Genomic DNA, 23673 nt, shown 5'->3' on the forward strand with positions numbered 1-23673 from the left:
GCGTACGCCGTGTACCAGGGTCGCATGAGGTCCGTGTGTCGGCGAGCGAGTTCCGGCGCGATCCCGTACGGCGCGTGGGCAAGGCACCGGAACGAACAAAGACGCGATCGGTGTTGGGCCGCGCGCACATTGGATACGAATTCGACTCGTACCAAAAACGTACGAATACTGGTCGTACGAATCGGGTGCGCACACTGAACTCGTTTTTGTCCGTAAAACAGTCGGCGTTTCGGTGATATCGTGACGTCCTGGCACGCAACGGACATTCCATTTCCGACGTATGAACGTTAATGAAATCCGGACAAGTTCGGATTGTTTTCGTACGTCGGATATACATGTACGTATACGTACGAACACCTCTCACCCAGTCGGCGCACTTAGTATTTGGTAGGCCGGGATCGTTCGTGCGTGTACGTACGAGTTCACACGAATCGAATTCGTGCGAAAACGCATTCAATGCGCGCGCATCCTTGCTCGGCGCGGCTCGTGTGAGTGTACAGTATCACGGTACGGCCCCACAGAGCGCGATCTGCGATTTTGCGTTTTGCGATCTTACGATTATATCAAAAGTAATAGAATAATTATGATATGGCCGCACTGGCGGCGTTTCGCGTTTTGCGTTTTACGATTAATCGCTTTCGACGCAAATAAATCAAAATAGTCGGTTTTCTTGCGATGAATCGCTTTTGAAAAGCCCACCGTGTCGGTTGATCCAGAAAAATTAGCTGCAGCAGTTTTTTCAAAAGAACCGATTTGGAACCCTCGTCATGCTGGACGTAAAAATAGGACTATTATTCAACAGTGTTGGTCTGATTTAAGTAACAAAATGATTATAGATGGTAAGTTCACGAATCATTATATATTATTCAAATATATACAAAATATAAATTATCCAAGTACACTATTAATATTTATCACGTGTACCCATAAACGTTCTTTAAACATTTTAACTTATGCTTCTATTGCAGCAAAACTTTCAGATAAAAGTATTTTACGCAAGCGGTTTAACTGAACGAAGTCATATGACTAAAAAATAATCATATGGCGACTATAACTTTTCACAAAAAAAAAATAAAAACGCGGGACTAGCCCCATTAAAATTGTAAAAATCGCTGGGCAATATCGCTCGCATCGCAAATCGCATTCAGTGGGGTCGTTAGGTCATTAAGGGACCTTTAGGCGATTCAAATTCCGGTCACATTAATATGTTGCAATAGAAAATCAGCTAGCGTAAACATTTTTTTTTTAATCTCCAACATTGTAGAGACGCTTTTGGGTCGAATCACAATTTCCGTAATACTACAAACGCGACACGTGCCAAAGAAAGCTAAGATCGCGCATCGTTATGGCGCAACTGCCTATGTGAACTAAATACAAATGGTTGAACTCGCGTGGTCGCGGTCGGCGATCTAAATTTTTTCGCGCCTCGATTTATTTTTGTTTTGAAAAAAAATTATGATAAGACATTCGTTTTATAATTGATTGCTGGTTGACGTTAGTCGTGTCATTCTACAACCAGTGCTCAAATGATCAAATTTAACAAAGTCGAAGACGAATTAATGATTCGATTGAATGTGTTGCTAAACATCCGCCAATTTATAATCCTCATTTTGACGATTATAAAGATTTAAATATATCTTTAAGTATCTCGCGATAACCTTTCGTACTTTTCTTTTTAAATAATGGATCATGTTCTTTTTTTTTCGAAGACATTTTTTCATGACAAAGGTAATGTAATTCATGGGGGGCTTAGCTATTTTTGCTCAATAGTCTGTAGACGGTTGATTACTTTTCCAAGGATCTGTGGAACCCCAATTAATAGTTAATAACGAGATAAATACTACCTTATTATGATCTCATCTAAAGATTCTTCAAAATTTTTTTTTCATATTTTTCTAAATTTCATGAACTTATTATCCAATGCGATATTTTACAAAAATATTTTTTTGGTCTTGAAAATCAAAATTAATTTAATTGGGATACATGAAAAAATAATACGTTAATTCCAAGTTAATTTTTAAGAAAATGAGTTAAGCTAATAAGTTATATTAATTTAATTTTTAACTAATTAACTCGTTAATGCCTAGACTTGGAAAACGTACCTCGATGTGACTAGTAAACGATCGTGATAAACGCTCATGGAAACGCGTCGAGAAATGCGCCGTGGGATAGCACCTTTCCGTTTCAGTCCCGATGACAACGGCATGACGTACGGGTAGCTACGTAGGACGATGACAAAATTCAATAATTAAGCTCTGAATATAACCCAGACGCCTGGGAAATTTTACTCAACTGTTTTTTTCACGGTACACAGATCAATAAATATTTACCTCGCAAAAAACGTGTTGTAAATTGATATAAAAAAAAAAAAAAAATTATATGTTCTAACCATGAAACTCGAGTCTTTACGGTTCCGGCATTTACAAAATACCAAAGTTAGCAAAATTAACTTATTAATATACATTATGTACGGTAATACAAATTTGCTGTTATACGTAAAGTTGATGTACACACTTATACACCCGATCTTAAGTTTTAAAATTCTAGATCTTTACATCACGTACCTATTATTTTGTATAACTTATTAAATACTAATTTTTAATCTCGATCCATTGTCTTATTTATCAACTATTCCTCTATTCCTAGTTATGTCAATGTATAAACATCGTATAAGAAAACAATTATAAAAAAATGTTTCCTGTGAGATTTATGATCTCTATACTTGTTGTTTGTACTAGTGACGTATATGTTATACAATTTATTTAAATTGTAAATATATATTTTTATTTTACACTTGACGTATAGAAACATATAACTAGTACACGTTTTTACAAATATCTCAATTTCATCAAATATGTGACTCTTGACGTTTATGCAATCATCAATGCATATATATAATGATGCCAATTGTGTTCACTTTAAAATGTACAGTTAAAATAGTTAAATAAAACTAATAAAACTGTTTATTTATTTGTGAAATTAAATCATTACATTCTAAGAAATTATTTGAGAATAATATTGAAAGAAAGTTATCGTTCATTAGTTTATAAATACGTTTTGTATAGAATTACTTGTATAATAACGGTCTTAGTTCCGAATTTAATTACTGCGCCTATATAAATTACAAAAATTGTCATAGTTTTTGGAATCCATAAAAATTATAATTTTGTATTTAATTTATGTAAACTACATAGGTAAAATGTATATATTTGTTTAATATTATATAATGTAGTATTAATATATGTATATAAGGTATACCTACAGTAAAAAAAACTTTATTAAATTGTGTTCCTTATAAAATAGGAAAAAAAAATACTGTGGATTATACATTTTTTAGAAAATCTAAATTCATCTACATACTTAAAGGTATTCCTCGGCAATCATTAATTCTCTAATTTGCATTATCTTCAATTATTAAATCAACAACGGGCCAACGCCTTCTTTATTTTCATAGCTTGAGGAATATTAACTCCATTTATTTTAAATATCACTAGTACTAATTTGAATAAAATTTGATACTTTCAAGTAATTTTAATATATTATATATATTATATATTATAAGGTATATTTGCAATACTACTGTATTTTGTATTTTAAAAAAAAAAAAGAACCAACATTTTTCTTCTATTTTTGTATAATTTAATTTTACTTTTTATTTCTTTCATCAGCAGTACTTTATACTGATTTCCACTTAATGTTTTCCTAACCACCAATAATGCTTAGAGTAACAACATTTGACAATACTTTCGTCATTAACGTAAACATTTAATACGGCTATCAATTATATTAGAAAAAAAGTATCAAAATATTTTTTTTGATGAGGGAGCGATAGAAGATTCTTCTCAAACAACGAACAATTTCACAATATTATTTTACATAACGATATTTGATATGTTTATGGGATCTATTTTTTAACAAAAAAAAAAAAAAAAACAGTAATAAAAGTGTATATTATGTTTTATTTAGTGTTAGTTATTTCAAAATTGCTGTTTTCCTTTTCCTTATTTACAAATGGTAATAAATAATATTTAAATATAGTGCGATAAGTATAATATATTTACAATATATAACATATTATTATAATTTCTTATATAAATTTAAAAACCTGGTTAATATTTATCATTTAAAAATGTTGTTTTTTTAATTTTACTTATTTTAGATTGTATAATGTACTAGTTATGATAGTTAACTTATTTTTTTTTATACGACATATTTAATATACTAATATATAACATTATTACAATTTAAAATGACTTGTTTATTCAAAGTTTATTTTTCTGTATGTAATATTAATAAGTTTAATTTAAATTTATTTTTTGAAAACAGTAAAGGGATTTAAGAAACGAAACTCTCACTATTTATTCTACTGAATATTATCAACGTATGCATTACGGTGAAACCCACGATATGACACTGTTCCTATTCATACTCATTTTTTTTCCGAAAATATAACAGTACACCCGCCACCTGAGAATTCCGTTAATCGATTCTACATGTGGCAGGTAACAAACGTTTATTAAAACTTTACAATATATTTATTTTAGGCGACTGTGGGACAATCTCCCCCAGCCAACCACTTTACAGATAACTTGGGTTTAGAGTGGCTATGAAACAGTCATATGCGGGCGATGTCTTACAATAATAGTGAACTAACTTCCGGTGGTTGGAGTGCTATGACCGAAGGCCGGTGGTACACGCATTGGCTAGACCCGCCTACGTGCCATTCTCCTTCTCATCTAATATGTGGGATCTATCCCTTGCTGAGCTTGTCTCTTGCGTTCCGTGTCTTCATTGGTGGCAATCGTATTTATTGCAAAGAGGGTAACCGCAACCCGGTTGAAAGAGTTCTTCAGCATTAAGGACAAGTCCAACCGGGTCAAATGATAAGATAAGCAGGACAAGGTATTTTATGTCACACTCAAATGCTTCGCAGCCCATCATCCTTTTCAGTCTAATAGTTACATGGTCCACAATGTGATCACTCGTCTGATGTATATATAGTATTATGACAGTTTAATTTTTTTTTTCTAATAATAAGCCATTGATTTGCGTAAATTTAACATTATTCTTTGTGAATTCATATTCAATGGATTTGACAGAATAAGTGTAAAATACTAAAACTAAGTAATTAAATATTTGTTAAAAAACGTAAAATTATAAAAGTTATTATTAATTAAACTACGAAAATATCGTTTTAGCGTTATATTTCCATGTTATGTTGTAGAATAGACGAATATACGAAATATATTTCACCGATTATCATATACCTATTTACACCAGCTTAAATTATTTAGGCACCTTTATAAAATACTAATCAAAAGTAGATGATTTGAAAAAATTCTAAAAATAAAATATATAATACAGAAAATAAATATATATTTATTTGATTTTTCGTGAGCCATGAACTTTTTTAGAAAATTTTCACTTAAAAACGATTCGTTGGAAATAACTATGTATTAGTAAATCTACTAACTTGTGTTAATAAACACAGACCTACGTGTACACCATACTATGTTCAATATACTTTAGCTTCGTACAGTAAAAATTTTAACTTAAAACTTAAACAGATTATCGATTTATATTTGCTGTTACTTTTCGAGTGATTACACCTGTAACGTGACTATTTGGTATTCAGCAAATTTCCGTTCGTAGAGTTATCTAATGAAATCCCTATTATATATATATGAATACACTATCTCCGTACTAGACATTCTAAAGTTCTGTGATCAATATTCATAGTCTTATTGCGGGACTTCAAGGAATCGTCAATCTAATAAAGTATAAAGTTATCAAATGAACAAGGTCACTTAAATATAAAATATAGTAAATTAAATGTATACAACTGATTATCGGATCACAGCGTTAATAAGGGTGATTCGAATGACAGGCGGAAATGACACACGACATACTTGATATTGTTTGGATTATAAGTTAGGCATATATTATATATTTTAACAAATAAATTTTACTCACTCAATGAAAGTACTAAACTACAACTTAAAATCTTATGTCAAACGATTTAATAAAAAATATTAAAAAAAGATAATATAACACCAACAAGTTAATAAATTTACAATATAGTTCTTCATTCGTTCTTTGATCTATTCTATATTATATATTTTCCTATATTCTATCTATATTCTTTGAACTGTTTTATTCTAAAATACATAATGAAGGATTATTTTTAAATACTCTAAAACAAAAATATTTACATAATAAACATACAATCATATAATAGGGATAAGCTACTTATTTAACTAGAAGAAAACACGTAATTTTTCAGTTTAGTAACTCCCAAATTTTGAAGTACCTAAATGTTTTAGAAAATGCTTTATACATCTATTTAATTATTATAGTAACAAATTGTAGCGACAAACAAAAATGTTCGCGTTCAAAAATTATAAAAAATAGATTGAAGACTACAATGAATGAATATCGTCAAAAACTTGTCAATTTTAATCATTGAATATGATGTTTAAGATAACATATCATTTTAAAATAAAACAAATTACTTTGTTGTGAAAAATTTAGAAAAAAAATTATTTAAATAATATATGCATTTTTATTTTAAATATTATTTTGGCTACCTATTATTTTATTTTTATATGTATTATAATATAAACTATATCGCACTCCGGCGACTATAATAACTGAAGTCAAATATTTTACTTTTAATGTTTATAACACCACAAAAATGATTAATATCCATTTCATTTATAGTTAAAATGGCTCAATTCAAAACATTATTTATGTACATGTGTCTATACATATATAGAATGTATTAAGCCAAAAATAAAATGTCATTAAGACTGGCTTAACTCTAATTTTAACCAATGGTTTTATTTTCTAATTTAAATTAAACCTATTTATTATATTGGATTGATATTGAATATTTTCAACAGTAATTTAAATCCATTGTACTTTGTTTATTATAGATTTTAATACTTACCTTTCCAAAATAATCTAATTTTGTCATCATGCTGCAATGCATTTTTCCAATTTCATTATTACGGTGGTATTATTAGTCAGTTTTGATTGTTCGTTAGCACTCGTTGTATATGTAAATGTCAGGGTGATGTTAATTTTTTGTAGTAGTGTGCAATTTTATTATATTATACGAAAATTTTTTGACGTGAAAATGGCATTTAAATATTATTGCTGACACAAGTCGTATTATCTTTTCTTAACAAATCATAAACATTGACTCAACTCAAATTATTTGTTTTAGGTGATTGTGTTTTAGAAATTTTTAATTATATCAAAAATAGATTTACAAAAATAATAAAATTTAGTACAACTTCGAAAACTCAATTGAACAAATGATTAATTTTTAATTTAAATATTAATTTATTATTTATTTATTTATACATTTGGTATATCCTTTCTTGAAAAATTTTGACTTGTGTCATTATAGTCACCCGGTTGCGATATATTTTAAATGATTTTAATAAAAATAAAAAAGGGAATATTAAATATACTACTCTAATAATTTTGGTACCTAATCACTACTCTTATTATCTTAAAAGACTATCATTAACAAAATGTATGTGAATTTAATATATTTTCTACATATGCTTTGAGACTCGTTGAATATAATACAAACTGATTATAATAAAAAGCATGGTTAGACTTCAATTATCGTTTGCCACGCCACGAACCACAAAGTCTGCCTTTATGATAATATGAATTATATATAACTCATGGAAACCGTATATGGTTAGAATGTAATATTACAGTATAATTAAGCGAATCCGAAAATTAGAGAGGTGAACGATGGGATGGAATAAATGGTAAGTTTTGTGGAGGTATGTAATGCAGAATGGCCGAATTTTCGCGGGAGCGCGGGAGCTTTCAATCGATTTATATAATATTTACTAATTTTCTCGTAAGTTGGTTACAATGATGCGGAGGCGGTTGTAGTTGTCATCGAAAAAACAACAATCTGACATTTGGCATGGAAAAAGTGGTGTTTCACGAACATTTCCATTGGTTTTCTCCGCCGCTGCAGACGTCGCGTCCCGTGAAATCGTCGTTTTCCTTCTTTGGTGATCAGGAAGCGCTGTATCAGTGTCGTATACGGTGAACGTGACATGGCCAACAGGATCATGAGGTGGCGATTGCGAGCCAGCCTACACAGAGCTTGCTGCGACCCTGGTACTGACACTATTCTAAATGAAGCTTCGCCATTCGCACTTTGCCCTAATTAAATACCGGTTGCTCATAGCACCAACTTGGTCTATATAGCAACGTCAATAGTCTTCGACGTCGTGTCGCCCTAATTCAAAACCTTTCACTGCGACCACAGATTAAAGTTTGAAGGACAATGGAAACTTTTGTTCGCGCTATTGACAGTTTTTTCGTATAGAAAAAAATAAATATAATATTACTTACGTATTATTTACACAGTGTTTATCGAGAATTTCATCAACAAACTATAGTTATCTAATGTATTGTTTTGTAATCTAACTAAAAATTGAATGGCTTGTCGGTGGTAAACATGATTTGCTGACTAATAACGTTTCCTGTTTATCGGTGATTTATATGTTGTTTTCCACGGGTTTTTCCTATTTATTATGATTATTGTGAAAACTACTCGCAAATGTTGATTTTAATTTTTACATTCATCAGTTTTGCGTTATTGTTATTCATGTTTTTATTACTTATTATATAATTTATATATAATACACCGTACAATAGCCTATATGATATTACATTTTCAATTTTGTTGAATTATTTTTTATAATATAAGCAATAATTTAAGGTGGATTGTACATCCAAATATATACTTGATTAATGCTTGTTATCACATAAACCGTAGTCAGATAAAAATGAACAATTTCTTTTTAAATTAATTTTTTTCTAAAAAATAATATGTTTTTACGGATTGAAAAAGATCTTTCTGAAAAACAATTTGTTGCTGGTGTACACAAAAATATTCTAATCGCAGTGTTAACATAAGGATAGATTATTTGTAAATCTTCGGATCTATCGACAGTATTTGACCGTTACCGAGTATGTGTGTATCGTGATGCGGTGATTGGCGATATGTATTTTTTTTTGAGATAGACTTTTTATTTTGTAATGAAGTTTCACTTCAAAAACATTAAATCATTAAATATTGAAAATATAAAAAATTAGCCGTCTAAGGCAATAGCATCCTGTAGCTCCCCTCTAAATATGGCTCTGTCCGAGTTGCTCTAGAAACGATATATAACTTAACCACGTCCGTCATTATTTGAAGCCGAAACATACACAGAGATAGATAGTTAATTAATTATCAACTTTCTAACCTATATTTGAAACTCTTCTATTTTTTTTTACACTTCAAATACTGTTTATTAGTATAATATAGTACTGTACTCAAGATCTGCAAGCAAATTATTGACTTGTTGTTGTGATATTATCATTTTATTGTTGTTTTATCATGTTAAAATAGAAAAATATTAATTTATAATTTTAATTAAATCTGAATTGCGTATTTATTTTATTGTATATCGAAAATAATACAAGTACATGAAAAAATATTGTTCCTCAAAAATAACTTCTGTATTTTATCAGGAAGAATAATTCATTTTTAATATTTTACGTCAACCGGGCTTGGCAATGCGCGACCCGAACCACTTCGCACACGCGGCGGCGATTACGACAACTTTTTCCATTTTATCCATTCTACACTTGCCGTTCATAGTCGGTAAAATTGTTTATCGTCGTAGTGTTCGTAATTTATGTAAATCAGATGAATTATTACATAAGAATGTATTCTTGACTACTTTTGTAGTGGTTTATCCTTTATTTTTTCTCATCCGTTTCGATATCGCACCGTCGGTTCTGTGGTTCGTCATTCGCTCTTGTAATAACTTTAACTCTCTTTAATTCTTATACAAGATATATTGTTTAATTTTTCTGTTCTTTTTTATTCTATCGTTGTTTGCTATTGCGGTAATAAATCATTTTTTCTTTTTATATTTTTATTATCACATAAATTGTTGTCTGCCATTACAGCGACACATAAATTATTGTTATTTACGCCAATGTGGCAAATTAATTGTTATTAAATATTGTTGTATAGTGTATCAGGTCTTATTGACACAATATTGCAATTTTAAGTTACCATACAATAAAAACCGTCTGTGAATTATTTCTTGACCACGTAAGTGTGAAATTTTCAAATAAATTATTGAAGTTCTTGTACGATTCCTTTCATGAACTATTTAGACCATGCGTATGACTACTAAAATCTCCAGTGGTGTATGAGAGGCCGCCTAGGTTGCCGGAATCACCAGTTACCAGTTGCAATTCAGTTATCACGTAGTTTTAATTTTTACTTAAGTATTTTTTCCGATTTTTGCGTGCGCACGGTGATCATTGCATCTAACCTCATCAGGTCACAGGGACCTCCTTCCCGATAACTAACCTCTAACTCCTGCCCTCCGTTGTTTCCCGTTCCTTTGTCGCTACCGTAAAGCGTACGGTTCAAGTGCAACATTTAGTTGCCTACTTATGTAATTCAAGACGCCTACGTTTAGTTCTCTATGGCTACTAAAATCAGGCGTAACATATTATAAATTAATAAACTATCGCGTGACTGGTTCTTCGTCCGTTCATAAACAGTATTGATAAAATGATCTATTCCTAAAAAGTAATTTTCCTATCAAACATTTATTTTTAGAGACATTGGACATTGAGATTTTCTCATAGTTGATAATTTTGTTATAATGGAAATAACAGATTTTATTCGGAATTTTAAAGTACAACTAAACTACTCTATTGTATTAAAATAAAATATAAAATATCGAATTTTTATAAAATAAGTTTATACTCGTAGTTTCCAATATACTCGTACAGTAGATAATACTACGCATTTTGTATTATTTGTATTAATATGTAATGTTTATATTTAAATTCAAATTATAGATTATTGAAAAAAAATCGATAAAATATAATAATATATATGATAATAATTTATTTTCTTCCAGATCATAGTACTTAACACAGAGTGCCATATCTTTAACTAATCCTACATATGTTCTTTCATCTATAATTACACTAAATTTGTACTTCATTAATTTACTAGCTAAAAATTCATTTCTCAACAACCTTTTTTGTAATTACCATTGCTTTATTACGGCCAATGTTTAAACTTTTTGCTATATATGTATCAGGAAATGTTTCTTAATATAATCTACTAAAATGGTTTGTTGTATTAAATGACAAATTATGTTCCGAAAAAAATCCACATAAAATGTCCGCCTTTTAATTTGATATTGAAGTTTGCTCTTTGAGTCTTCAGTGAAATAAGTACTTAATGAATTTGAATATTTTAGGTTGGATGACCGGATAGCTTATATTTTTTGTGATGTTTGATGTGTTTTTTAAAACCGCTAATTCTTCTGTTCGGTCAGCAATACAATTACATAATACGCCCATATATTTTACATTATTATTATTATGAAAGTTTAACACGACGCAGGGCACAGAGTTAATTAATGAGTCAAAAAGTACTGCAACAGTTTATCTTCGTCCATAAATTGATTCACAACCTTCACGAGTGCTTACGTTGTGCTTCCTTATTATGGGAGTAATTGAATGTTTGTATTTTATATCAACTTTTGTTTAATATACCTAAAGAAACATTTTTTTTTTTTTTAGTAGCTCGAATGCGGTAATTCGTTTCCGAATTGGGTGAACATTTTTTTTCAACCTATGAAAAAAATTTGTTTTGTAAACCACGTGGGATAAAAATTAGTAGCGAAATACGATATTCTGCAATGCAATATCTTAATAAATATAGACATATTAGTTTTGTAAAACAATATTCTGATAAAAAGGAATTTTCGTAATGGCTAATCACGCAGTGTATATCAACTACCAAAAAATCGTCATTACATTTTGTTTTATGTAAAGCATTACTGTCCGTTAATATTATATTAAAAAAAATTAATAATTTCGAATTTAAATCATTTTTAGAGAAATATACATATGAAGCCATTCCTGATAAATTTAGTCTGAGAAAAAATTATTTAAAAATTACTCTGAAGATACTCTATGAAAAATAAAAACTACGTTTCAAGACAAGAAAATATGGATAGCCACAGAAGAAACAACAGACTGGAACGTCGCTACATAGGAACGTGATTATTGGTTCATATGATGCGGATAAGCTTGGAAAAGTAGGTTTATTAAGTTTTGAAATATATTAGATTAGGCCAATTGTTTTAGTATTTCTAAATAATTTGATAAAACTTTTCATCTTTTGTGGCCCAATAGCATAAAACATGAAAATGTATTACTTTTTTTAAGCGATGCTACACCACATATGATTAAAGCAAATAGTGTTATAAAAGAGTTTTATGATAAAACAATACATGTCACTTATTTGGCACTCGGTCTTTATCATGTAACAGAAGAAGTAAGACGTATTTCTTCAAGAGTTTATTAACTAATTAGTATAAAAAAAATAATTTTAAAATGTCAAAGTCGTATCGAAATATTTTGAAAAGTAATGCAAAAAGTATGTTTACCTCCTCTATCGATTATCACCAGTTGAGGAACTTGGATAAATGTTGCAATTTATTATTGTAAAAACATTCAAAACACTCGCAATGTTTGATACAGATTGTGCAGTTTCTAGACTTCAGACAAAAGTAGTTTTGTCAGAAAAATTATTAGATTCAAATTTATTTTATATAGAATAGATTTTTTAATTAATGTCAACATTTCTGTAACTACCTTTTAAATATTCAACAAATTTCATGTACAGTATTGGAAATCAGTATGTTGTATAAGGAAAATAATATGTGGTATATTTCTTTACATAGACATAATTTCAATATTTTTTTGGGACCATCCAGCCTAAAACGGTTCTGCTGATATATCTTTCTTAACATTGAAAATAATCAAAAATTACTCGCGGTCACGATTAACAAAGGATTATTTAAACAATTTTACTATTTTTAACATTAAAAATTAAATTTTAATATACATTAATTATGAGAATATAACTAATGAATTTGCATGTATAAGATCCCACCGTAAAAATGTCTAAATATCTAATTTATTTTATTCAATTTTTCTAAATTTTAATTTTTTCGTGACCAAAGTTATAATCATAAATATTTCGGATACTTCATTTAATATTACTTAATTTTTTAATTTTTTTTTTTTTTTTACAAAGGAAATTGTTTACGTAATATGTTTACTGATTTTTATTTGAAATTATATACTTATCTATATTTTAATAACTAATGCTGCAATAGACTAATATTGAATAGATAGGGGCAGCAAAGAGAATTAGTCCTGGGCCACAAAAAGTTGAAATACAGGTACATTTCTGACAATAAATACATCAACTAAGAAAATTCAAATTGAGTAAAATATGAAGCCTCATTGATAAGGCGTTAAGCTTATAAATTGATAATTGGGAAGACCACCACGTACGGGTCCTCTAAATGTACAAGTTCGATTTGCAAATATTTTTTTTAATTTGTTTTTAAATATCTATAATGTAATATTAAAAATAATATGTAATAAAAATATACTATTTAATATTTTTTCGTGCGTTACTGTCTTTTCAGAATTACTCTATATACAAATATATACATGTGAAATAATATAATGTATGAAACAATCTATTATTTAAACTGTCATTTTAAGTGTGAAGCCCAAGGCAAAGGCCCCGCTGGCCCTTGCCTAAAGTTGGCTCTGCCTAAATCCTGAAATATGACTTAATTCCATTTACCGTATTAATTTTCGGGTATATATTGCACCGGGTTGAGTTAAGTAATGTTGGAGTTCAATACCTGGTATACTAAAAAAAAAGTACATAAAAAAAAGGAATATACTAGTCTATAGTAAGATTACACTTAAAATCAATTATCACAAATCTATCAACAAAAAAAAAAAAATTCTTGCAGAACTGACAATACTTATGTTTAGGAACAAAATAAGATAAAAATATTACATATTAATGGACGAAATTTAATGTAATCGGCTACTAAATTGTATGTCCTATATATGGGACAATATGACTAAAAGGGTTGAATAAAACCTTATAATATTCTTATCAACTATAACATGGTAGAATAAAAGCTTGGAGGTCTCTTTATTAAATCCACAAAGTGAATATGGTGTTAAAAAATTATCAATAAAATACAAAAAAAAGTACATAAAATAAAAACCTTTTTAGTTTTTATACAATCCTGCTGCTGTCAATTGTTTGAAACTTGATACAGCATAATTTTTTTTCATGTTATTTTGCAGATGTTTTTAAAAATGAAACTCTTTGATGATCAGCATTCAATGTGGTCTTATGATGAGTCCTTATGAACGAAGAACCTTTGCAACATCAGTCCATTTCAGATGCCACCTACCTGGGCGCTGCCACCGTATTGAGCCTTATCGGAATAGTGGGATGTCTATTCAATGCATGTGTCATCTTCATTATGCTTAGGGATCCACGAGTAAATACAATTTTCAGTTAATTATAAAATCAGTGTACCAATAATGCTTTACTAAAAAAAGCGATTTATTTTAATAATAAATTCTATGACGATTCTAATATAACAAAAATTTATTATCCAATAACTAAAATATAATTATATTAATATAAGTTGCGGGCATAATCAAATTTTAATATTCGGCACAATTATTTAAGTTTATACAACTTTAAAAATGTATATTAATATTAATGTAATATTATTCTATTTCATATGGCTTGTTTAGTTTAAACATTTTTCTTTTCCTTAGCTATGGACCCCTCAAAACATGATCATATTTAATTTAGCATCGTCTGACTTTGCTGTATCAGTTTTGGGAAATCCAGTTACCTTGGCTGCTGCCATCACCAAAGGTTGGATATTTGGTGAGACCATTTGCGTTATCTATGGATTCTTCATGGCACTATTAGGTAATTATGTAATTATTCGTATAATGTATTTAGTGTTGTTGATTTTTAACATATCCATTAGGTATAATGTAAAAGTGTGAGAACCGTTATCATGAATTATTTACATTGTAAAAAGTTACTCTTAAAATGACGAGAATCACACAGCAATATTTTAAAAACTTTAAAATAATGATTAAAAAAAATTATAATATTAAAAAATTAAGTTTCTAGAATGGTAATTACAGATTTTTAAATTTTAATGTAACATTCTTACAAAGTTTTTTAATCACGATTTTAACATTGTTTATAATTTAAATTATTAACATCAATGTAATATTAATATTAATATTAGTAAAATGTTATTTTAATATTTTTTTAATTTTATAGAAGTATATTATTTTAACAAATAAAATGTTTTGAATCACATGATCATAACATATTAAACATGTGAAAAATTATATTTATTTTTTACTATGAAATAAAATTAATTTAAAATAACTATGCTGGTATAGGAATATGGAGAAAACAATCGAAATTAATTGTTAAAAATGTCCTTCATTAAAATCGAACTTTTTAATATATAAGCTCTTAAGATAAAGTTTTATGAAGAGTGGTTGCTTTTTCTCTACTTCTTGTATTTCGCTCTAAATGGTGCATATATTTATACTAGTATTTCATCAAATCATAAAATGTTTGTTATTGGACGGATTTCATAAACAATTTTGGAAAAGTAAATAATAAAGAATTTAAACATTTATTGATCTAATTTTTTTTTCGACTTCCACAAAAATCGATTTCGCTGAATTTACATAAAATAGTATGCTTTAATAACTCAAAAAAAATATCAACTATATGCTAAATATACCAATACGCACAAAACATGCAAAAACATGCTCTTTTAAACTTTAGATTTTTATTACCATTTTTATGAAACGGATTTTTATCTTAATTAGCATATTTTTTGATGTAACAAAGAAAACATGCAAGTACATGAACTTGCGAGACCTGATTATAAGTATTTAATATGTTTTTAAAAAATATAAAATAAACAATAGTATTTTAACTCTTTAATTTATTATTTAATCAAGAAAATAGTACACTGTACAGATAATAAGGTGTGCAACAGATGGCAGCTCTAGAGGGGAAAAAAAATTTTTCAATGTTTTTAAACTTCGATTTTCTTAAACATCGATGGTTTTTCACCGATACATCGAATACATCGATATTTTAAAAATCGATGTATCGATACATCGAATATCGATGTTCAAATAATTTTGCCCATCCTTAGTAGTCGTACCATACACTATTTCAAGTGTTTTCAGAATAATCTATCAATGTATGTACTAATGAGTAACTTATGATTAAATTTGTAAAAATAAAATATGCTTAAGCTGATCAGCTATACATTACATTACATCTATATCAATAATTTTTTCAAAATGTTGCTCAGATTTTTATCCAGTACCTAATACCATAAAACCAATTCATATATTCGTAGGTATACACTTTTAAGTTGCATGATTACTTCGAATTTACTGTCCATCTCTAACACTAACAAAATTATCGTTAAACAATTATTTTTATTACAAAAATTACTTATTAAAATGTTGATCGACACACAAGAAATTCCATCAAAGTCTGATAACTTATGATCAAGTAAGACTAAAACAGTTTTTACAGATATATTATGATTTCTATAAGCCTTTTTTAAATATAACAATACAAGAAAATTTAGAATTTATTCTGTTAGTTATTTAATATATTGAGCTTAAATTTAATATTGTTTACGAAAAAATTGTGTTTTCAAAAGTTGCAACTCTCAATTCACATAAGTCACATGATTATTACATTAAATATATATGTTGAATATCTTGTGGTGGGCCGCCACCACAATCATTCCTCACTGAAGTGACTTGGTATCGTGATTGGTAATCTTGCCCGCGCTCGCCACGCTTTTTGACCGTTGTCCGCGACGTATGCAAAAACTTTCGTCGTCACCCGATTTTCGTTTCTGGCTACGTTTCACCTTACAGCGCCAGTCACTATCTTGTGTTCTGACACGACACCACTTTTACGTCTCGTCCACCAAAAATTCTCTTATTTTATGTACTGGTAACGTTCTCGCGTTTGCGTTTTGTTATTTATTATTTTGGTTTTGTGCCAATCAAGATATTGATGTTTGTTATACCCGTAAACGTTATTGACTTTAGTTTTTTTAATTTTTTCGTAAAAATAAATTATTGGAAACGAATCGCTCGTATCCCGTAGCGTCATCCCCTCTCGTCCCTCAGTATTTCGATAATAAACTAAAACTAGGTATAATATATTTGTATCGTAGTTATATATTTAGTCATGATTATATTAGATTGTTCTTAGTAGATCAGATATAAGTTATTTTTCTACAAATCCATAATTACTAAATAATAGTGCGATGAACAAATTCTACAGTCACAATGTCCTTCATATGGAACACATAAATATTTGATCACAATTAATAACAGTATAATAATATATTGATTATGAAAGTAAAATAATAAAATATTGAACAGTTATACACGAGAATTTTTTTACATACAAATTTTTTTATGTCATCAACAACTTGATATTCGTTAAAAATTTACTATTTTAAAATTTAGTGTCTTTCCTAAACTTTTTAAATGTTAATTAGAACCTATAATGTTTAAAACATCTAATAAAATTGGAATTGATGAGCAATACTAATTTTTTCAGAAAAAATCAACCTTGATCAACATTTTACACTTCTATACAAACATTTTGGAATCTGTTGAGATTGGTTTTCAAATTGATGCCATTTACACTGATCATAAAAATACGTTTGATTTATTTAATATACATTAATTAATAATCAAGCTACGAAATGTAGGTTGATCCACTTCGCTCTTGGTTTGTGTCTCATCTCCGAAATAGAAAACAGCAAGTCATAATTGGTAATAATATTTCTGAAAAGTTTGATATTCATTCGGGTGTACCCCAGAGAGTACATCCAGCCCTTTTATTATTTGTAATATTTTTTAATGACGTTAGATTTGAATTCATTACCATTCAATACCAGTATTTTCTATTTGTAAATTTATCTATTTCTATCTAAAAATAGATATTTGCATAAGATATGCGAATATCAGAATTTATATTTAGAAATTGTCTTGAATTTAATGTCCTTCTCTATTGAAAAACATTTTGCTATGCATTGGTTCTTTCAATTTTATATTTTATTATATATATTCAATACTTTATATTTCTATTTATGGAATCCATTTTAATCATATATAATTAACAATATTTAAAAATATCAAAATCATTTTTTACGAAATTTAAATTATCAATTTAATAATTCAGTTGAATAGATTTTGATCAAGAACAAAACTAGATCTTTAGTTAAAAGAAGAAAATACTTAGATGTCAAATTTGTTTATTAAATAATATTATTAAAGATCCCGATTTACTAGGAACCATATTAACACGTAATGTTCCAACATTTAACCCTAGAAATTATGTTCCATTTTTTATAAGATTACAATTAAAATTACAACTATCGCAAACCTATCAACAGGAATAAAAATATAATATAATATTACCAAAATGTTTTCATGTGAAGGCATAATTTTATTTTTAATTTTGTTGACTTACTTGCATGTTCCATTAATAATTCAATGTTAGAACAACTAATCATGTTTACTTTGATTAAGCCACTAATATTATATTTCATATAATTTAAGGCATTAATTACATAATTTTAAAAATCTAAAAAATAGAAATTATGTAATATTAAACACACATGTGATTTATTGATTAATACAAAAAAATGATAAGATTTTAAATAATTGTTGTTGTCATATGAAGACATCATTTGTCTGAAACATTACTTTTTATCAGACTTCTTTAACAGAAATTATATTAACTTTAAGGATATATATATTTTTTTTTAAATGTTTTATTCAATCTGTTACAAAAAAGAACAATAAGAACAATTAAGGGAGTAAGAGATAGTATATAAAAAAATAAATTAAAAAAATAATAGATGAAGACAACAGAGCACTGAAGCCTCCCAGTGGAGGTACTACAATAAAAAAAAAATATGAGTATTAAAATTGAATTAATTTGTCAGTAGGCTTCTACACCATTTGCTCTTTAGCCGTCTGAGAAGATTTCAAAGAAGAAATATCGCGCAGAGTGGGTTTCTGTGGTTTAAAAGGCGGTTATAGAAGGGTAAATTAAATGTATTATTTATGTGGTATATTATTTTGGTAGAGATAATAAATGAAAATGACGAGTATAGTACCTAACTTCCGATTACCATTAGAATCATGGAATAATTTTCTCTTAACAATTGTACAGTCATTGATTGCATTATGAAGAATATTAAATTGAATAGCCCAATGATATATTTGATCTTCAACTGAAAATTTCTCTGAAATTAGAGGCATGTAAGCATATGGTTTTGACAATGCAATATGATGAACGACAGAATCAACATTCATATCCATTGGTGATAATATATAAAATTCAGCTTATTTTTTACCAAATATTAATATTATTTATGAAGAATAAGAGGATATAAAATGGCTTGAAGATTTTGCATTTTTAATTGATATTACTGAAGAAATTAATTTCCTATATTTAGAGTTAAAAGGGAAATTATTAATATATCAGATGTTCGTTTTTTAGTGAATTAGCATATTGGGAAAATAAAATGAAAAATGGTGATGTCTAGTATTTCCCTACGCTTCAAGAAACAATAATTAATTATTCTGAAAATATTTATAATCCTACAAATCACATAAATATAATTCAATATTTATGTTTCGAATTTAAAAGGAGATTCAATAACTTCAAAATACTTGAGCTAGTTGCGCAGCTTAAATGAAATCCATTTTCTAGAAATGTTGAGAATGTGTTGTTTTCTTTGTTTAAATGTAAAAGTGTTTAAATGTGTACAATGCGGATACTTATATACTTAATGACTGTTAACTTTGGGAAAAGGGGTCAAGTATTCTACTAGTGATCAATCGTTTTATTTTTTATTACACTTACCTCAACAGAATAAAATAAACATTATTGTTCTTAATTTGAACATGAACATTATAGGATTTTAACGCGACAATTGTAAGATTTGTAAAACGATTCCAAAAAACTCGTTTTTTATGCTAAAATGTTTATAAGTTTGTTTTTATTCAAATATATTAAATTAATATTATTATTTTTTCTTTATTTTTAAACACTTTATCAGAAACTTTAGACTATGTTAACTCTTTGAAAACGAAATAATTTACATTTTTTAAGATGTAGCTTGGATGTAGAGAAAGCGATCACTTCATAAAAATGTTTCATTTGTCCAAGTATTGTAGTTTTACGATAATAACTTATTATTTTTGATCGAAAGTTATAAAAATTATACTAACTTAAACTGTTGAGACTCAAAAATTAACTACTTTTAGTACAATTTTTGAACTATTGATTACAGGAATAGCTTCAATTACGACTTTAACCGTGCTAGCGTATGATAGATACCTAATGATACGGTATCCGTTCAGTAGTAAAAGGTTAACTAAAGAGACTGCACTATACGCAGTTGGTGGAATCTGGATTTACGCTTTCGCCGTAACAGTACCTCCGTTGTTTGGATGGAATCGTTACGTTAACGAATCGGCTGACATCAGGTGAGACTTAAAAAGGACAAATATTAATATTAAATGGCTAATAATTATGATATTATAATTAAGGACAAATCGACACCACTTTTAATGGATATCCGATTTTCCGATACACGTAACCCATATATAACCGAATACCAGATGTATAAAAAAATCTTTTTTGACAGAGATCATGAACTGGTACCATAAGCCGATATCAATTCGGATAAACCGAAACCACGATCTTGTGGTATAACTGGTATAAATATTTTATGCTGGTGGTTCTTTTTTTGTTATGATATCTGTTTAGATATTTTGTTTTGATAAAAAACTAATACTTGATAAAATCGATACCACCAATATCGTTCGATACCATGTATTTTTTCTAAATCGATCCACCCCTAATTATGATAGACTCATAATAATTAAGAAACGGATTTTAATTTAGTATAAAATTAAAAATATTTAATTATATATTGTTTTATTAATATTAATTAATATTAATTTAAAACTTTTGAAATATTCAAATTTTAAAATTAAATTAATGTAACGTAAAAAATATATTGAACATAATATACTTTAAAAATATTTATTTTGCTTCATCCAAATAGTCTTCGTGATTTTAAAACAACATATAATTTAAAATTTAAAATTTAAAATTTAAAATAAGGGTGATTTTTTGAGTAAACACCTTCAAGTCTTTCTTCGTCTCCAAATAAAATTTTGGACATTTTAACCATTGGTTTGTAACCCTCATTTTTCTTTAAAACAGTTTCAATTTTTGTTTTTACCGTTTTATCTGTACGCAATGGCAATACTTTCTTTAGTAGTATATTATTTAATATTTTTTTATATAAGTCATATAACATCTAACTATTTACCTAAAAAGTGTATTTTCTTGAGGGGTGCAACAATATGATTGGGCCCCTGGGTTTAAACTATAACTACACCACTGCATAAAATCTTTAAATGCAGAATTCTTTCATTAAACATTAACAGTGATGTCTAAACGTGTTAGTACATGACACAAACCATTATTAAAAATATTCTTACTAATATTAAATACAGATTATGTAGACAGAATTTTGTTGAAATTTATATATTTTTTTCCTATTGTCTTACCAGTATTGACGTGCTAACTAATACGACCATGTTGGTCAATAGATACTAATTTTTCACCAGATTGACAATATACAAATTCGTCCATCACTTCCAAAAGTATAATATGAAATATGTATAAACCAACGTAAAATTTACTACGTAAACTAACGAATTCAAATTACACATACAACCACGACACGAAAACAAGATGATTAAAAAGACAACTGAATGTAACTGAGTAGATACTGAAATTTGTTCCTACTATTTAGATATATATAGAATGATACCTTATTGTATCTGCGTCGTAAATCATAAAATACTAAAATAAGAACCGAAATTCCACAATTAACACCAATAATACAAAACATTTATATTTATTTGTAAAATATTTAAAAATATTTATTGACTCGTGTTCCAAAATATTTAAAAGAAAATTAACATATTTATTTCAAAAAAATCCGTTCTCTAATAAAAACATAAAAATTTCGATACAAATATGCATAAATATTCAATCTTTAGTAAAATTTATAATTAAGTCGATAGAGCCATTTTCACAACATGAAGTATTTATATTCTTCTATTAGCAATTTATTTGATCTATAGGTACATCTCTTTATCGTGAACAATTTGAATACATTTCCTGTGCGGAATCACTTTATTTATTATAAATTATATGTATGTACTTCAGACCAAATTTGTTCCTGTATTTTGTTAATCATCGGGTATTTATGGAAATATGTCACTATAAATATTTCATAAGTTATCAGGCCAATAAATTATAAATATAAGAAATTTCTATATTTGTCCGTAAAATAAATTGTTTTAAAAACTTTTTTAAACGTCCTTCAATTCAAATTCAATTAAAAAAAAAAAAAAAAATTGCTAAACAATTATTATTGATACTAATTTTAAATATTTGTTTTAATTGTAATATATTTTATTTCTTAGCGTTAGTTTTGTCGTAGGAACAAAAACATTATTTCATTAATTAATATGAAAAAAAAAAAATTGTTTCTAGCTGTTCGATAGATTGGGAGAGTGGTGAGCACAGCAATTATGTCATATACATATTTGTGTTTGGATTATTCATACCATTAACCGTGATTATATATTCGTATGTAAACCTCGTAATTACTGTGAGAAAGGTAAGTTGTTACAAATAATTACATTTGCATATAGAGATTATATAATAAAATATACATATATTATACTTGTACTTTTTACAACATCTGTACACAAATATGTTCTGTACCGTAGTCGATGAATGTTGACGGTCACTGGTGTATGTTAACCGAATACCAAAAATCGTAGAGAATTTTGCCAAAATAGCCTTTATGCGGTCATTTACCGTTTATTGTGGATATTTATAACGATGATCCGCGTTGCACGTGTGGTGCTCGAGGCCGCGGTTCACGTATGTCGGTCTACTATCGGCGGGTTGACACGGAAAGATAGAGTTAAGCGCGGTTTTACTTGTCAGATTTTATATTCGAGCCACGTCCGTGTTACTCGAATCCAAGTGTCATTTATACAAATCCTGACGTTATTGTATACATTATCAGTGATATTCGGTATGCGAAATAGAGTCAAAAGTAGCAGACGATGTTATTTCTGTTTGTGGGCTTTTAGTTCTTGAATATAAGAATCAAATTTTAAATTCTAAAGATAAAAAAGGTAAAAAGAAATGTTGGATTCGAAAATGGGTTGCTAAATGTAATGAGCTTGGGCGCTCAAAGTATGCTACTGCGAGTATTAAAAAATTAAGATCAAATGAGCTAAATCTGACAATTGTAAACCGTGCTTTACGATGGATGGGTGATAAATGGCTAGAGAACTAAAACAACCCAACCGATGTCTCATTGCTATTTTTTCTGGATACGCATATTTCCATACTCGTTATTATTTATCATAATTTATTTTTTATGATTATATTTTTGACGAAAATGTGTATTACGAGTACGTTAAACCAAAAATATTAAACACACCAAAAATTTATTATGGACTATAGCAAATTCGAGGTAGTATCAGCGAGAAAAA

The 23673-nt window shown here is 28.1% G+C and overlaps 1 protein-coding gene across 2 annotated transcripts in view; it reads left to right on the forward strand.

Moving 5' to 3' along the window:
• The window catches only part of LOC112689909 (pinopsin-like), a 51544-nt gene that overhangs the window by 16931 nt on the left and 10940 nt on the right, over positions 1-23673 (forward strand). The window contains exons 2-6 of one of the 2 annotated variants that reach the window (XM_025563788.1): positions 11968-12170; positions 14260-14459; positions 14746-14905; positions 20367-20562; positions 22655-22781. In XM_025563788.1, coding sequence (XP_025419573.1) covers positions 14322-14459; positions 14746-14905; positions 20367-20562; positions 22655-22781 — 621 coding nt within the window. In that variant the 5' untranslated portion in view covers positions 11968-12170; positions 14260-14321. The remainder of the gene's footprint in view (positions 1-11967; positions 12171-14259; positions 14460-14745; positions 14906-20366; positions 20563-22654; positions 22782-23673) is intronic. The other variant, XM_025563789.1, reaches the window with a different exon arrangement.

Source organism: Sipha flava, unplaced genomic scaffold (assembly GCF_003268045.1).
Source record: "Sipha flava isolate LNK unplaced genomic scaffold, YSA_version1 47_pilon_pilon, whole genome shotgun sequence".
Taxonomy (NCBI): Eukaryota; Metazoa; Arthropoda; class Insecta; order Hemiptera; family Aphididae; genus Sipha; species Sipha flava.